This window comes from Postia placenta, assembly GCF_002117355.1.
Source record: "Postia placenta MAD-698-R-SB12 unplaced genomic scaffold POSPLAscaffold_2, whole genome shotgun sequence".
Taxonomy (NCBI): Eukaryota; Fungi; Basidiomycota; class Agaricomycetes; order Polyporales; family Adustoporiaceae; genus Rhodonia; species Rhodonia placenta.
Window position 1 is genome coordinate 1,834,221 of NW_020169833.1, and position 14,455 is coordinate 1,848,675.

The following is a 14,455-nucleotide window of genomic DNA, read 5'->3' on the forward strand; positions in this document are numbered from 1 at the left end:
TCATCTCCCCCTGGCGATGAGTTGTCAATGTATATCTGCAGTACCTGCGTGCGGAAGACTATCTCAGAATATAGTAAAATGAATATTGAATTATCGTAAGCGGTATAATACAGTCAGTTGTACACCATAGCCAAATACAACACGCGTAGAATATAACAGCTACAGTATAGAGCTTTTATCTGACGAGATATGCCATCGCATGGTCCCACGAGACAGGTCATGAATGCGCGATCCTTGTTCTTCGCGGATTACGTGTCTCCGTCTCTTCGTTCTCCTTCTCGGTGTTAGTATATAGAGACGAGGCAGAACGCTGTGCTGTGCGCTCGACGATTGAAGTGCCATCGCGGAACCTTGTACGGAAGAGCACGTTGGCGTTAGTGAATAGGCCCTCCTTCAGGGAGACTACAATGAACTGAGAGCCTTTGAATCGTGTGCGGAATAGCTGCCCAATGTGTTGAGTATGTGAAAGATCTAACGCAGCATCGATCTCGTCCAAAATGTACATGGGTGCAGGCTTGAATTGCAGGAGTGACATGATGAGAGAGAGGGCGATGAGGGACCTAACCGAAGAAAACATCAACAAAGTACACATAGTCATTGGTTGTATATCGTACCGTTGACCTCCGCTTAGCTCTGTCAGACTTTGCTTCCAGACAGATCCGAGCTGCACTTTGACCTCGAGTCCTTGCATGAGGTCCTGGCCCTCGGGAGGCTGCAACTTAGCAAAGTTGCCGGGCAGCAATTCGGCGAAAATCCCCCCAAAGTCTCTGTAGAATGCATCAACAATTCGGTAATACCTCCTTCAGCAGGGCGCCTTACCCATTGACCTTTGTCCAAGTCTTCTCCAACGCGTCGCGCTTATAGCGATCGAGTTCTTCTATTGTCTGTTCGATTTTTTCCTTGTCCTTGAGAACAGTTCCTAACATCTTCTTCAGAGCTGCCTCTTTCTTTTCAACACTGCAGGAAATATGAGCATGCCTGTCGCGAACGTATGCGGACCAAACTGTCTCACGTATCGATCATGTTGATGACCTTAGGATTTACTTTCTTCTTCATACCCTTCTGTTGTGCCTCTAGCTCCTTCGCCTTCTCCTTGAGTCGGCCTATGTCCACGGCTGTAAAGTCATACTGCGAGCCTGGCTTGCCAAAGTGTCTATAGTTTGGTGAGCAGTGCTACCTCAAGGTGGTCTGATTGACGCACTCATGTTCCTCAAGAATCCACTCGTACTGCTTCTCCAGATTAGCGACAAAGTTTACTGCAGCAGCCTTCTCCTTGTTCAGCGTCTGGATATCATGATCGAGTTTCTTCATCTGCAGATCGGCATCAGAGATAGCCTGCTTCTTCTCCTTGATGACTACTTCGAGCTCTTTGAGCTCGTTGTCAAATCGAGTTAGGGTTGCTCGCTCTTCCTGCAATTTCTTCTCTGCCTTCGCGTATGCCGCCTGCCGAGGAGTTTAGACTCGCGAAGCAAATGATTAACGGCTGTACGCGTACGAACCTCGCTGCTAGCCAATTGAGCCGTGAGTTTACTGAGGTCCTTCCGCAATTTGTCGACACCAGCTCGCGCCTCGGCAAGATTCCCGTCAGCGGATTCGATATCCTTCTCAACTTGCTCTAAACAGACAGGTGTCAGAACTATATGCTGAGCATGCAACTTTACCATATCCTACCGAGTTCAAGGGTAGCCGTTTGAAGCTCCTTTTGTTGGGTCTTAACCACGACAGAGTGCTTTTGCAGAGCTGCTTTCTGCCTCGAGACATCGGCCTTTGGAAATCGTAGACGGTTATTAGAAAAAATTCTTTAACATGACGAGCCGTTATCAAGTACCTTTAGCTCATCGATCTTGCCTTCCTTGTTGTCCTTAAACTCGGCCATATCTTTCTCGAGCTTCTTGATCTCTGCCTGAGCATCCTTCTGCTTCTGCTTTGCGAGATTGACCGTGGTTGTGAGATCGGCAATCATCTGCCTTGTCTTCTCTATGTCGGCGCCAACCTGTCCCTGCCGTCAGCCGAACTAATGAGATCCACATCATGTTAGGACACACCCTTGTCGCATTGCTCCCGCCCACCTGCTCTTCGAGCAGATGCATTTCATGCTCCTTGATCTCAAGCTCTCTGGCTAGCTTCTTCCACTTCTCTCTCTCCACTCTGCCTCGCTCCTCTTCTCGCTCTAGCATTTCAAGTCGGCCTCGTGCCTCGCCCAATTTCCTCTCAGCCTCTAGCAACTCCTGCACTTTGACGAGAACACCACTGCTACTGGGTGCAGAGCCTCCACTAAGAGTGCCGGAGGGGTCGTAGATATCGCCGTCGAGTGTGACGGATCGGACACCGCCTACCTGCGGCGAAAAAGTGACAAGCTTTGCAGATTCGGCATCGTCGCAGATGAGGGTGTTGCCGAACACGAATGTCATAGCGTTCGCCACTTCTTCAGGATACCCGACCAGGGACAGGGCAAGGCGAACTTTGCCAGGGGCGAGCTTTGTGGCAGCCGCGAGTTTCTGCACATCAAGGTCAGATAAATGGCAGTACATCTTAATGCAGGAACAGCACACCTGCGCAGAGATCTTGAATGCGTCGATCTTATTGAGCGGGATAATCGTCACTCGCTTCTTGAGGCGACCGTTCTTGAGGAGGTCTTTCCCCACCTGTTCCGTCTCGACAACTACATTGTACAGCCTACCACCAGCGGTGATCTCTAACGCGGTTGATTTGTTGTAATCTGCTTGGTCAAGTGAGATGAGGGAAGCGACAAGACCCTTCACACTCCTGCGGTCGAAGTTTGGGTGTGGCGATGCATAATCGAAGTCCAAAGACGACAGCCGCTGCTTGATGAAATCCCGTTGCTGAAAAGTATTCATCGTCAGGGACGGGACGAGCGAGAGGCGAGCAAGCATACCTCAGTTAGCCGCCGCACTTCAGCCTTTGCATTTCGCCGAGCGACCTCATCCTCCTGGTCCTTCTCGGCGCTCCATCCTGACTGAGCGACATTGTTCTTGAACGCTTGGACTTCGGCTCGCATGGCTTGTAACCGTTTTTGACCCTCGCTAGCCTCCCGTTCCACCTCTTTCCAGCGTGCTTCGAGTGCCTTGAGCTCTTTCTGGTTCATAGCGAGCTTTTGCCTACTCTGTTCCTCCTCTGTGTTCGCTTGCGCTAGACGTGCCTTGGCGTCGGCAAGTTGGCCCATGTAGCCACCGCCTGTATTGCTGGCGCCAGACGACGAAAGACCAGTGAGCAACGTCTGAAGAAGTTCTTCTGCATTCGTCATTGCAGTCTGCAAAGCAGTATGCTTTTCCTTGACAGCACCGTGGGACGCCGTAAGCTCCTCTACCTGCGTGCGCTTCCGCGTGAGGGCCTCTTCAAGCTAAAATCTGGTCATTAGTTAAGATACTAGAGGAGTGAGTTGCACTCAGCGTACCTCTGCCAGCTCAGTCTTCAGAATTTTCACCTTTTCTTCGTCGTCTGAGATAGTGCCATTCTTGATCTCTACCTGCGTCTTGATCTTGACAAGCACTTTCTCCAGCTCAGCCACTTCATCCTCCAACTTCTTGAACTTGCCGCCCTTCCTCAGCTCGTTCTCCCGCTGCGCTTCTACCTCCTTTGCATTCTTTTCCGCGGCTGCGATCTCCTTAGTGCACTTCTCCTTGCCCTTCCGCAACTTGTCGGTTTCCTTGTCCTTCGCTTGGATTTCCGCGTCCTTCTTCGTTACGCGCTCGCGGCTCTCGGTCCACTCCCAGGCGCGCAGGACACGTCCGATGCGCTCGAGCTCTGCGCAAGCCTTCTGCCACTGGAGGAAAGAGCGTTTCTCCTCGCGGAGCGTATCGAGCTTAGGTTCAATTTCTTCAACAAGGAGGGCAGTAATTTCTTGCACACGCTTCTCCTTTTTGCCCATTGTCTTCTTCGCCTTCTCCTTTCGTTCTTCGAACATTCGCGTACCGGCGGCTTCTTCTACCATGCCGAGGATCTCCTGAGGTCGCATGTTGAGGACCTAGTGTAGAACGGGGTTGAGATCATGAGCGCGCATGATGGACGACCGTACTCACTTTGGTGATTCGCCCCTGCATAATCAAGAAGTTCGGGTTGTTGATGTTCAACTGCACGCTTTGGAAGAGTGTCTGGACACTGTGCTGCTGCGACTTATGTCCATTCAGAAGGTATTTTGATACATTGGGCAACGCAATCTACGTTCATAGCAGTCAGCCATCGTTACTATCGTTATTCCGAGCCGAATGCAAATCATGAGTCACCTGCCGGGTCACAGTGACCTGTTTGCAGTTCTCAAACCCGACAGGACTGGTGGAGCGATCCGAGTTGTCAAAGACAATGGTGACGCTAGCTTTGGTGACGCCCGCCTGACCACGTTTGTAGATCAGGTCTTGCTGATTTTGCGCGCGCATCTGGGAGAAAGGCTCGTCAATGCATAAGCACAGAGGGGTAATACATAGAGATCACACACAGATGACATGTTTGTAATTCCAAGAACAAAACATATCGCGTCCAGAATGTTGGATTTGCCCGAGCCATTAAGACCCGTGATAGCATTGAAGGAGGGGTCCCAGCCTGTGATTTGAGTTCGAACAGGATATGACTTGAAGCCTAGGTTGAATGTTGACAAAACACCACATTTCGATTAGCGCCATTAGTACACACCCTCTAGCACCAGTTCTTCAATACGCATGGCGGACGCGCCGAGATGAAGGATGTTATAGTTCCCTGGTCGATATTCACCTACAGCAAGAGTCCCCAAAGCTCAACTCAAAAACAGTACCAATCAGAGCTGTACCCGAGTGATTCTCAGCAGCAGAGACGCGAGCCTTCTTGAGAGATTGGTGGTTGTCGAGTAGTGGCGACGCGACGCGTGCCACTACGATCGCGTCGATCACGTGCAGCGCATCAACGATCGCGTCTCGCGCGACTGAATGGCGCCTCCGGACAGAACATATGCTAGCTTATTTCCAGCACAAGCTTGTCAAATTTACACGCTCAAGACATCGTCATGTGTCTCAACTCATTCCTCATTTGCAGACAAGCTGGTAGCAACAATACATGGAATGCATGCAATACAGAGTACAATTGCACTAGTTCTTCGCTCTCAGACACATTCATGCGACGATTTCCTCGAACCTGTATCAACCGCCAAACCTTGCCAGACGCCTCCTTCTAATTTCCTCCATGCTTAGCTGCTCAACCTGCGGCTGCTCCGTCTCAGATTCTGTCTCAGTCTCAAATCCAGACTCAGATGCAGTGGAGGGCTGCCGTTGTATGGGCGCGGGGGCGGGAACGGGTGTAGGCGCTGATACAGCAGCGCTCGCAGCAGGAAGCGAGGGTCCGGCGCGTTGTGGAGGGCTGTCAGGTATCACGAACCCCTCGGGCACGCTCTCCAACGACGCCTTCAACGCTGCCTGAAGCTCCGCATCCTCGTCATCGTAGACTCTGTGTGGATACGCCGACACGGACTGCGGGAGGTTGAGCCGGGAGAGCTCCTCAGGTGGGTGGTAGTCGATATCGATCTCGTCATCTTCTTCTTCTTCGAGTGCCGGTGCAGCAGCCTGTGCATTCCGTGCCATGGCCTCGCTCTCTGCCATCGCGCGCCGGAACATCTCGTCCTCATCGTCTTCTTGGGCGTACGCTGTACCACGACGCGCCGTGGCGGACTCCACGCGCGCCATCTCTCCTTGGTAGCTCTCCCGCAGCGCCGCCTCCTGCTCCCGCTGCATACGTTGCATATACGCGTGGCTGCGCGCCATACTTGCAGCGACAGGGTCGAACGTCTCGGGTGCCTCCGCAGAATCATCTTCCTCTTCCACCTGTGCTGCGTTCGCGGCGCGGGAGTGACGTTGCGTGGGCGTCAGTACGCCTGGTCCAGAGGACGAGGAGGCTGGAGGAGGAATGTAAGTACTAGCAGGCTGATAATCGTACGCGCCGCCGGCCATTAGCGAGGCTTGTAGTGCTGCCTGCAGTTCCATGTCCTCGTCCTCGAAGCCGTAAGATGATTCCTGCTTGCGCGAGGCTGGCTGGGATATGGATCTTGTGGCCGAGGGACGCGAGCCAGAGTGAGACGGCAGGTTTGGAATGGTAGCTGCGAGGGGATCTGCTGGTGAACGAGGTAGGGAGAGTGGAAGTTCTGGGTCCTCCTGCACGACGGCGAAAACAGAGTAGCCTATATCACATGTTAGCTTGCGCGAAGATCTAAGGATGCGCTAAGTTTGACCTTCAGCCTCAGCTTGCTGCAGCACCATGCCTAAATACAGTTTCGAGACCCACTCTGGCGCCTCGAGGGACGAATTCAAATTGAACCAGTGTCCTATGCCAGAACCCGCTTCTGAGAATGGATCAGGCGAAACCGCTCCAAATCGCCGTAGTGTATACCAATGCTGTTGCAGGTTGAGAATAAATGCCAGTTGGGTGCTAGTAAGATGTCAGGCACCTCATATTATGCAGTAGGCTGCTCCACGTTTCCGGGAGACTTACTGTGGATGCTCTTGGAACGGGCGCATGCGTTCGCTGCGCCATCGTACCAGACTGCATTCGCCCACACAGTCACTGCGTCAGCTCTGATACATCCTGGGATGCATAAGTACGCACGTAAGTCCCCAGACCTGCAAAGCCCTTTCCAAGACTTGGACGGAGAAGAAACCTGCGCCACAGATGTCTGAGCTCACAGCTTACAGATGAGAGCAGGGGTGTAAACACTCACCAGTGTCATCCATGTTGGTGCTGGTATGACCATGGTTGGCCTCGTCATACTGTGCTTCTTCCTCATCCAATGTCACGGCAATAGCAGACAGATCGGGTGCTGTTAACTGGATTTACTACCTGAGCAAACATGGGCGTAGATTAAACAGGGCCACATACATAGTGTCCCTCTGTATAGATTGCGAAGATATGCTCAGAAATGTCAGACCACGACACGGGTGGCGCACTCACGCAGTAAAGCGTTCAGAGCATGCTGGGCACAGAGCATCGAGCCTGGTTCTTGTCGCTCATGATAAATGAGGGGGATTAGGTCGTCGACGGTGGCCATAGCTGGATGAGTATTGGTGCCGTAGCAGCCAGGTGAGAGGGCCTTATGTAGTAGAGGATCTGAAGGATCAGGACGGGTGTGGCGGACGCGGTGGTACGGGCGCTTCCTGCCACTGACGCGTCGCGCACGCGCAAGCAGTCCCCCGGGTAGTGGGCGCGTCTTAAACACCGGCGGTGTCGTGGGTCCATCTGCTACGCGTCGGCGAAGGCGCGCGCGCCGGCTCAGCGCAGTGATCTCTGAACACTGCTCACGCTCCTTGCATCGCAACCACCTCCACGTCTCCTCCTACCACTCAGGATATATATCCACCGCCATGAGCCGGCGAACGCGCCATAACTGTCTGAAAATCTCCCTGTTGTTGCTTCTTTCCGCCTGGGCCTCTGCGGCCGAAGACGAGGGCGACTTCTCTTGTCATGTTTCGTACAACGGCCTCAAATACGACCTCACGAAGATCAAAGGCCAACAAGTAGTCAAGAGAACGAGAGAGACACCGCCCAGCACTATGATCGACACGGTGGTGTTCGACCTATGCGAAGGCTTGCAGCCGGATGAGGGTGTGGACGAGAAGGACCAGGTGTGTAGCCTCCCGGTGTACTTGATAAAGCCTTGGGGCTAGCGGCTTATGTTCATTTCCACGGTGTCTCACATTCAGTGTCCTTCAGGAACACGAGCTTGTCTCACCAAAACGAACCGCAAAGAAGGGTCCGATGACCGTATCGTCGCCGTAATTCCATTGGCATCGTCGCCACTCACAGATGTCCAATACTCTGAATTGTCATGTAGGCCTTGATTGATCGGCTAGTGTCCAGACGGTTGTCTCATAAGCTTCTAGCGCCAAAGGGCCTGTCTGTATCGTTCAAAGGCTCCACATACCCTCCCCCGAATGGCGACGATCCTATACCCCAGACCTTCAATGTCAACCTTATATGCGATCCCGACGCTGTGGATCTTGAGTTTTCTTCGTACGACGGTAGAGATATGTGGGTTGAGTGGCGCACATCAGCAGGTTGCGGCTTCGGTGGGCCTGGAGAGCCACCGGAGACCCATCCTTCGGAAGATACTGACAAGGATGAGAAGTCGGTTGGATCTGGGATTGGCTACTTCTTCCTTTTGTGAGTAGCCTTCCTTCATGGCCTCCCTGCTGCTTTTAGTAAACGTTATATCTAATCATATCTGCAGGTTGTTCCTCGCGCTCATAGGATATTTCGGACTGGGCGCATACTATAATTATTCTACATATGGTGCATCAGGGTTGGACCTCATACCGTGCGTCTTCTGCTTCTCTTCAAACGCGTCGACTGATCTGATGTACGCCTCTCGTAGACATCGCGACTTCTGGCGGGAGGTTCCGTATATGCTGCGCGATGTCGTGTCACATCTATGCTCGGCTGTTCGTCCACACTCGGCGAGTCGAGGAGGCTACATTGCAGTATGAGAGGATTGCAGGTTTTCGTATGCTATACAGCGGGATGTCGATTGCTATGTTATCATTGCCTATACACCTATTCGGACTTCGCTGATAATTCTGCAATTGGACATGGACTCGCTCTCAAGTTCCGGATGCCGTTCCCATCTGATCAGGGTCCAGTGCCCGTGTTACGAGACGCTGACGTACGACGGGTTGCTGGGCGGCCTCGTCGCTGCGGTTCGCTATCGCTGCAAGCTGTATAAGAGCAGGTGTATTTCTGTTTCCGTGCAGCTGGATACTTCTCTACAGTACAGCGTGGTCGTCGCGGGAATTCACACGTTCATTACACCAGGTGCCTTGCTCTTACGGGCGCGTACTCACGGCCTATCGGCTAAATGCTTGACTAAATGGGATCTAGAAGTTTGATTGAATCCTGCGAAGATGTACGGGCCCGATATCGCTGTGGTCGACTCAAGACCCCCAGCTTAGCCAGAACCGACCCCCTTCACCTCCGACAGGCTCATCAGGAGCTCTCCATCATCACTCGCGCTACCAGAACATGCCCAAGTACGCAGCATATGTCGCCTTCGTAGCAACAGAGCCCGGGGTCTATGACGACTGGTAAGTGTCGTCATACCTGTGCAACGTGCGTTCGGTCGGGTCGTCGCGCTCATGTCTGCTCGGCGCGACGCTCGACAGGTGGGAATGCGCCAACAGGGTGCTCAAGGTCGAAGGCTCGATCTACAAGGGCTACAAGACGCGCGTGGAGGCGGAAGAGGCGTATGCGACTGCGCAGGCCCAGGGCAGGACGACGGTCGTGCGTGGGGACCCCCGCCGCGTCCCTGAGCCCACCAAAGCGCGCGCCCCGCTGGTGCCGGCGCCTGTCCCGTCCCCGGCGACCCCGCCCACTCCCCGCCGCTCTCTTGAGAGCTCGCCTGTCCGTCGTGCAGCCCCGGTGCCTGCGCAGACTCCCCGCGATACCTCCGTACATTCTGAATGGTACTCCGCGCGCTCCTCCGTGCACGCCTCGACCTGCACATCGTCATCCCGTTCTGCGACCGCGGCGAGGCCTGGCTATAGTCCTTCTCCGGGACGCGAGGCAGCAGATGCGTCACCACAGTCACCGCAATCTGAGCGTTCGGTTCGTTCTCCGGTGCACTACTACGTGAGATCTCCTCACACAGAGTTGAATACGTCTTCCTCACCCGCAACTGGTGTTACCGTCATCGAGGGACCACTATCCTCTCCGCGCTCTGTGCGTTCTCGTGAGAAAACCTACGTTCAATATCCCACTGCTTCCATTGCCGTAACTGTGCACCAACTTGCACCCCAGTCTCCTAGCATTTCCTCCGGGAGCAACTCGACCCCCCATACCGGCATTACATACATTGAGCCAGACTTCTCCAACCTCAGCATCAGCCAACCTAGCTCGCCCACTCCCGACGCGCGGGCTGGCTTACGCTCGGGCGCGAGTTCTAGCACTCGCCGAGCGAGACGTGCCACCTACGTTGATGCGGAAGTGCAAGCCACCACGCCTCCGCGCGCCTACACGTACTCGACGCCCTGCGGGACGCCCCCTCCTTCCCCGAGCAGCTCGTCGCGCCCGATCACGCGCACGCACAGCGAGGGCCACAGCGCGTACTGCGAATGCCCGGTGAGCCGTATGTGCGTGTCGTGCCGCCGCCCGCTCTCAAGTGCGTCGCAGCCGATGACTGCGACCGCGAGCGTCGTGTCGCCTGCCGGCTCGCAGGCCACCCTGAGCCCATTGAGTCTGGGCCTGACGCAGCCTATGCACGCGCCGAACAGGGTGTACAGTGCTGCTGCGGATCCGCGTTCCCCAATCCATCGTACGGCGTCCGTGCCAGCGAGGTGAGGCTCAGTCCGTTCCACGCTATCTGAACGACGATCTCAATGGTTGCTTGCAGTGCACCTGTTTTCCACCGGCCGTCTCCTCCTACTTCGATTTCGAGTACCCTTTTTGGACCATGAACGCTCGACATGAATGAGTGAACGATGCCGACAACGACGCACTTGAGGCTTTGAAGCCTGATGGCGTTCGCTAAGAAATTGCCGTGTAAAACCATCGCCTGCTGTCATTACGTATTTGCTTTGAAATTGCTGTCGACTTTGATTCCGGATCGTGGCTCAAGATCTCGTCTCAAATAATTGAACCCATGATGCGCAAGATGTTTGATCGTACACAGGTACATGCTGTGCAACGCGGTCACGTGGGTCGCGTCATAGGGCTCGTACACTTCCATCAGGTGTGACCGCGGTGTGATACTCCGTGATACTCACATGTTACCGTCCCATCTTTGGATTATCTGTGCACCTATAGAGAGCGCGCTCGAAAGTCCAGTCATAAAGCGGGATCACGATATGACCGCATTGGGAAGATATTTTGTATGTGTGTCAACACAAAACATTGTCAAACTATCTCCTCCATCTGTGGGCTCAATGGAGAACCAAGTAAATTTCGGGTCTTCCTGGAAGATAGACTCCTTAGTTTTGGTTTTTCTACTTCTGTGGTATCCAAATTGTCTATAATTTATTCATGTTTTGTCACGCTTTTCATCACAAATCCTTACGTAACACCTGATGGAAGTGTACGAGCCCTATCTTACATGGTGCTACTATTGACCGGCGAATGTGATAGTGCAGGTGCCAACGACCCACTGTGATCCCCTACGGAATATGACAAATGCCAATGACCAGCGGCATGATCCACAGCAAATGTCCGTGCTTAGTAGCGTCGCGCGCTCCCGAAGAACGCCACCTTCGCAAGGAGCGCCACGAGTTGTGTTCGTAATTGGGTGCGTAGATGCACCCACATTGTTTAGTGGAGGCGAATCGGCAGATGCCTGGCTTGGTAACATAGTCGATGCCGATCCCGTCAACACTGACGCGGCCGGCAATGACGTCTGCGCGCCCTGTTTAACATCAACATAAATATATAAGCACATGCAGCGACCGCCCAGTCCATGTACCTCCTCTCCCGAGTATCCCAATTATCCAGGCTATCCAGTAGCCCTCCGTCGCGCTTCATTGCACAAAACATCTCAAGCATGTCCTCCGTCAAGGTCGAATACGACTCGAAGAACATGAGGTTCCGGAGGCTTGGCCCTACAGGCCTCCGTGTTCCCGTGTTCTCTCTGGGAGGCTGTGGGTTGACCACCTCTGGCGCTCCTACTGCGATTGTTGATAGCCTGCTCCAGGGTTGACCCTAGGCGGCACAGTCGTCGGTGATCCCGTCAAGGTATGCTTATAATCCCTTAGTATCTGACAGTGCACTCAACAGCGTCCATCATAGGATATCATCAAGATAGCTTACGAACATGGCGTCAACATGTGAGAGACTTATGTTCTCGTCGCCGCTAGCGGGAACCTTACCCGATGCACTCCGCGTAGGTTTGACACTGCTGAAGGTTATGCAGATGGAAACTCTGAGCTAGAGATGTGAGCCACCCCACTTCTGTCGTTACTGCACGATTGTGACCACGTCGTCTGCCTAAAGGGGGAGAGTCATCAAGGAGCTCGGACTGCGTCGCACGGATCTCATCATCTCGACCAAGATATATGCAGGAACCCGCAAGAACAACCCGAACGGGACTGGTCTCTCGAGGAAGCAGTAAGCCATTCGCGTGTGTGTGGCCTCCTCGTCTAACGACTACGGCAGTATCATCGAGGGAACGAAGGCCTCCTTAGAACGCCTTGGAATGGATTATGTCGACGTGATATTTGCCCACCGACCTGATTCCACCGGTACGAGTCCCGCTCCATTCTGCGCATGTCTGCCATTGCTAATGCTTCAGCTTAGTGCCTATGGAAGAAATCGTTCGTGCCTTCAACTTCGTGATCGACCAGGGCTGGGTATGTTCTCTACAGGTCTTGTTGTCGCTTGAACTCACAGGGTCGCCGCAGGCATTCTATTGGGCGACGTCGGAGTGGTCTGCCCGTGAGATCGAGGAGGCATATCGTATGTTACGGGTATCCTTGCTGAGATCGCAATCGAGAATCTGACGGCTCTCTAGATGTCGCTGATAAGTTGGGTTTGAGTGGGCCTGTTGCTGAGCAATGCCAACATCAGTATGCACCTATTCCATATTACAGCATCAGTTTGTACTTATGTTTCGGCAGCATGTTCCACCGAGAGCGTCCTGAGAAGGAGTACGCGTGCGTGTTTCATGCACCGCCTAGCGAAAGGACAAATCATGATATGGTTTACAGGCCCCTCTACGAGAAATACAAGATCGGCACCACAGTATGGTCTCCGCTTGCCAGTGGACTCTTGACGGGGAAGGTGGGGGACGTTCTTTGTCTGCCTGGGACATCGGCAGCTGACGGATGCATTGCACCAGTACAACAACGGCATTCCCGAGGGCTCGCGACTCGCGAACCACAAGGACTTTTTCAAGAACACGCTTGATAACTTGTTGAACGACGAAGACGGCAAGAAGAAGCTTTCCAAAGTCCGCGCCCTGTCGGAGCTCGCCGAGAAAGGTAAGCTGCGCGACGGCGCGCGGGACAATGTCATGCTGAGCGGGCATACGCAGAGCTGGGCTGCTCGATAACGCACCTCGCCCTGGCGTGGCTCGCGGCGAACCCGAACACGAGCACCATCATCCTGGGCGCCTCGAAGCCGGAGCAGGTCGTCGACAACCTGAAGGCCCTCGACGTCATCCCCAAGCTCACGCCAGAGATCCTGGAAAAGATCGACCGGATCCTGGAGAACAAGCCTGAGCCTGTGGTGAGTTCTTGCTTTGCGAGATGTCTGTCTCTCGACGCTGATCCCTGACACTATTAGCCGGCGTTTTCGCGGCCGGCGTTGGACCCATATGGGAGGAAATGAGAACACGTCGCGTCGCGATGAGGCGTTTGAGGAGATGTACACTATTATGCATTAGCGAATCAGATCGTAGATTCGACGTGTGATTTTGATGGCGGCTGCAAGCGCGCACTGACGAAGACCATGAGCGCCCATCGGTGCGAAATTCTAGTAAGTACCACATCGCTTGAGGTAGGACAGTCCCCGCCCCTGCGATGCATATGCAAGATCTCTCGTCACGTCGATGAAAGCTTGTCGTCGTCTCTATGGCTCTATCCGGTCAACTGTTTACTGCGGCAAGCTGTCGTTCATGTCCGTTCATGCGACAAGACTCCAGCCTGCAAGTACCCTGACCTCGGCTCGATACCTACGATAAATAGTATCTCTCCAATCCATGCGCCAAATAATGACTCAGCTCACGAGCTACAAATTCATGCTCAAGCTTCAAAGCTATTGTGACAGAATGGGTATATTGGATTCTCATACGCGCGCTGTGATACAAATGAAAGACGGGCTACAAGGGGTATGATACTACAAATCGAGACTACATGAAGCACTACAGTCCGGGAAACTCGATCGTCGCTGTTCGCCTTTTGCAGGCACCGCGTTCCCAAGTCCGATCGAAGAACTTGAGGCGCAGTTGTCGGTCGTAGCTCTTCGCCCGCACAGTGCGGACTCCGCGTCCCCAAGCCGGCCGACCAACTTGAAGAGTGGTTGTGTTCGCGGTCTCGCCTTTCGCCAGTGAAGTTTCCCCCATAGGCCCTCCAGTCCCGAGCAACCGCGAAACCCGGAGTGAAGGTGTTGGCCGTCGCATAGAACCGCGCACCGAGGCGACCTCCCCGCCGCGCGGTGGTCTCGCTGTTTCGCCAGTGGAGTTTCCGCCATAGGCCCTGCAAGCCCGGACAACCACTCCGGACCGCAGGTGTTGGCCGTCGCATGTGACCACGTACCGAGCCGACCGACCCAGCACGCAGTAGTCTCGCTGTTTCGCCAAAGAGCTTTCGTTCAGAGGCCCCACAGGCCCGGGCGACCAGTCCGGGGTGCAGGTGTTGGCCGTCGCATGTGACCGCGCAAAGAGGCGACCTCCCCATCGCGCGGTAGTCTCGCTGGTTTGCCTAGGAGCTTTCGTTCAAAGGCCCCGCGCACCCGGGCGACTAGTCCGAGCTGCAGGTGTTGGCCGTAGTGTTGTTGCCGGTGAGTC

At 54.1% G+C, this 14,455-nt stretch overlaps 6 protein-coding genes across 6 annotated transcripts in view; 3 read left to right on the forward strand and 3 right to left on the reverse strand.

Annotated features, from left to right (window-relative positions):
• Positions 1 to 217: 217 nt before the first annotated feature.
• Positions 218 to 4,675, reverse strand: POSPLADRAFT_1130894 (hypothetical protein; the record flags this gene model as incomplete). The annotated part of the gene is made up of 16 exons (XM_024484003.1): positions 218 to 560; positions 615 to 767; positions 820 to 957; positions 1,013 to 1,153; positions 1,202 to 1,443; positions 1,500 to 1,615; positions 1,672 to 1,765; positions 1,829 to 1,993; positions 2,046 to 2,498; positions 2,553 to 2,843; positions 2,897 to 3,361; positions 3,416 to 3,985; positions 4,041 to 4,178; positions 4,245 to 4,394; positions 4,454 to 4,593; positions 4,648 to 4,675. The coding sequence occupies 16 exons, from the start codon at positions 4,673 to 4,675 to the stop codon at positions 218 to 220; spliced, it is 3,627 nt and encodes a 1,208-aa protein (XP_024342993.1).
• A 320-nt stretch (positions 4,676 to 4,995) lies between these two features.
• On the reverse strand, positions 4,996 to 7,027 carry POSPLADRAFT_1064635 (hypothetical protein). The gene is made up of 7 exons (XM_024481828.1): positions 6,925 to 7,027; positions 6,853 to 6,863; positions 6,695 to 6,800; positions 6,583 to 6,634; positions 6,469 to 6,519; positions 6,209 to 6,405; positions 4,996 to 6,157 (listed from the first exon to the last, which is right to left on the reverse strand). Exons 1-7 carry the CDS (start codon positions 7,019 to 7,021, stop codon positions 5,127 to 5,129), a joined length of 1,545 nt encoding a protein of 514 aa, XP_024342994.1. The 5' UTR covers positions 7,022 to 7,027; the 3' UTR covers positions 4,996 to 5,126.
• Positions 7,028 to 7,334: 307 nt separating this feature from the next.
• Positions 7,335 to 8,456, forward strand: POSPLADRAFT_1132639 (hypothetical protein; the record flags this gene model as incomplete). Its single annotated transcript, XM_024484234.1, has 5 exons — positions 7,335 to 7,595; positions 7,674 to 7,800; positions 7,854 to 8,133; positions 8,201 to 8,287; positions 8,345 to 8,456. 5 exons carry the CDS (start codon positions 7,335 to 7,337, stop codon positions 8,454 to 8,456), a joined length of 867 nt encoding a protein of 288 aa, XP_024342995.1.
• A 1,518-nt stretch (positions 8,457 to 9,974) lies between these two features.
• POSPLADRAFT_1064636 (hypothetical protein) lies at positions 9,975 to 10,559 on the forward strand. The gene is made up of 2 exons (XM_024481829.1): positions 9,975 to 10,298; positions 10,355 to 10,559. Exons 1-2 carry the CDS (start codon positions 10,077 to 10,079, stop codon positions 10,433 to 10,435), a joined length of 303 nt encoding a protein of 100 aa, XP_024342996.1. The 5' UTR covers positions 9,975 to 10,076; the 3' UTR covers positions 10,436 to 10,559.
• An 874-nt stretch (positions 10,560 to 11,433) lies between these two features.
• Positions 11,434 to 13,360, forward strand: POSPLADRAFT_1166171 (hypothetical protein). Its single transcript, XM_024487909.1, has 14 exons — positions 11,434 to 11,591; positions 11,645 to 11,685; positions 11,740 to 11,777; positions 11,838 to 11,885; positions 11,944 to 12,057; positions 12,106 to 12,191; positions 12,247 to 12,299; positions 12,351 to 12,405; positions 12,461 to 12,515; positions 12,567 to 12,602; positions 12,657 to 12,729; positions 12,788 to 12,929; positions 12,983 to 13,176; positions 13,234 to 13,360. Exons 1-14 carry the CDS (start codon positions 11,495 to 11,497, stop codon positions 13,276 to 13,278), a joined length of 1,077 nt encoding a protein of 358 aa, XP_024342997.1. The 5' UTR covers positions 11,434 to 11,494; the 3' UTR covers positions 13,279 to 13,360.
• Positions 13,361 to 13,572: 212 nt separating this feature from the next.
• POSPLADRAFT_1130965 (hypothetical protein) overlaps positions 13,573 to 14,455 on the reverse strand; it is a gene marked incomplete at both ends in the record, with an annotated part of 7,130 nt that continues 6,247 nt past the window's right edge. Inside the window, 2 exons of the mRNA XM_024484010.1 lie at positions 13,573 to 13,639; positions 13,858 to 14,144. Of these exons, the coding sequence (XP_024342998.1) occupies positions 13,573 to 13,639; positions 13,858 to 14,144 (354 nt within the window). The remainder of the gene's footprint in view (positions 13,640 to 13,857; positions 14,145 to 14,455) is intronic.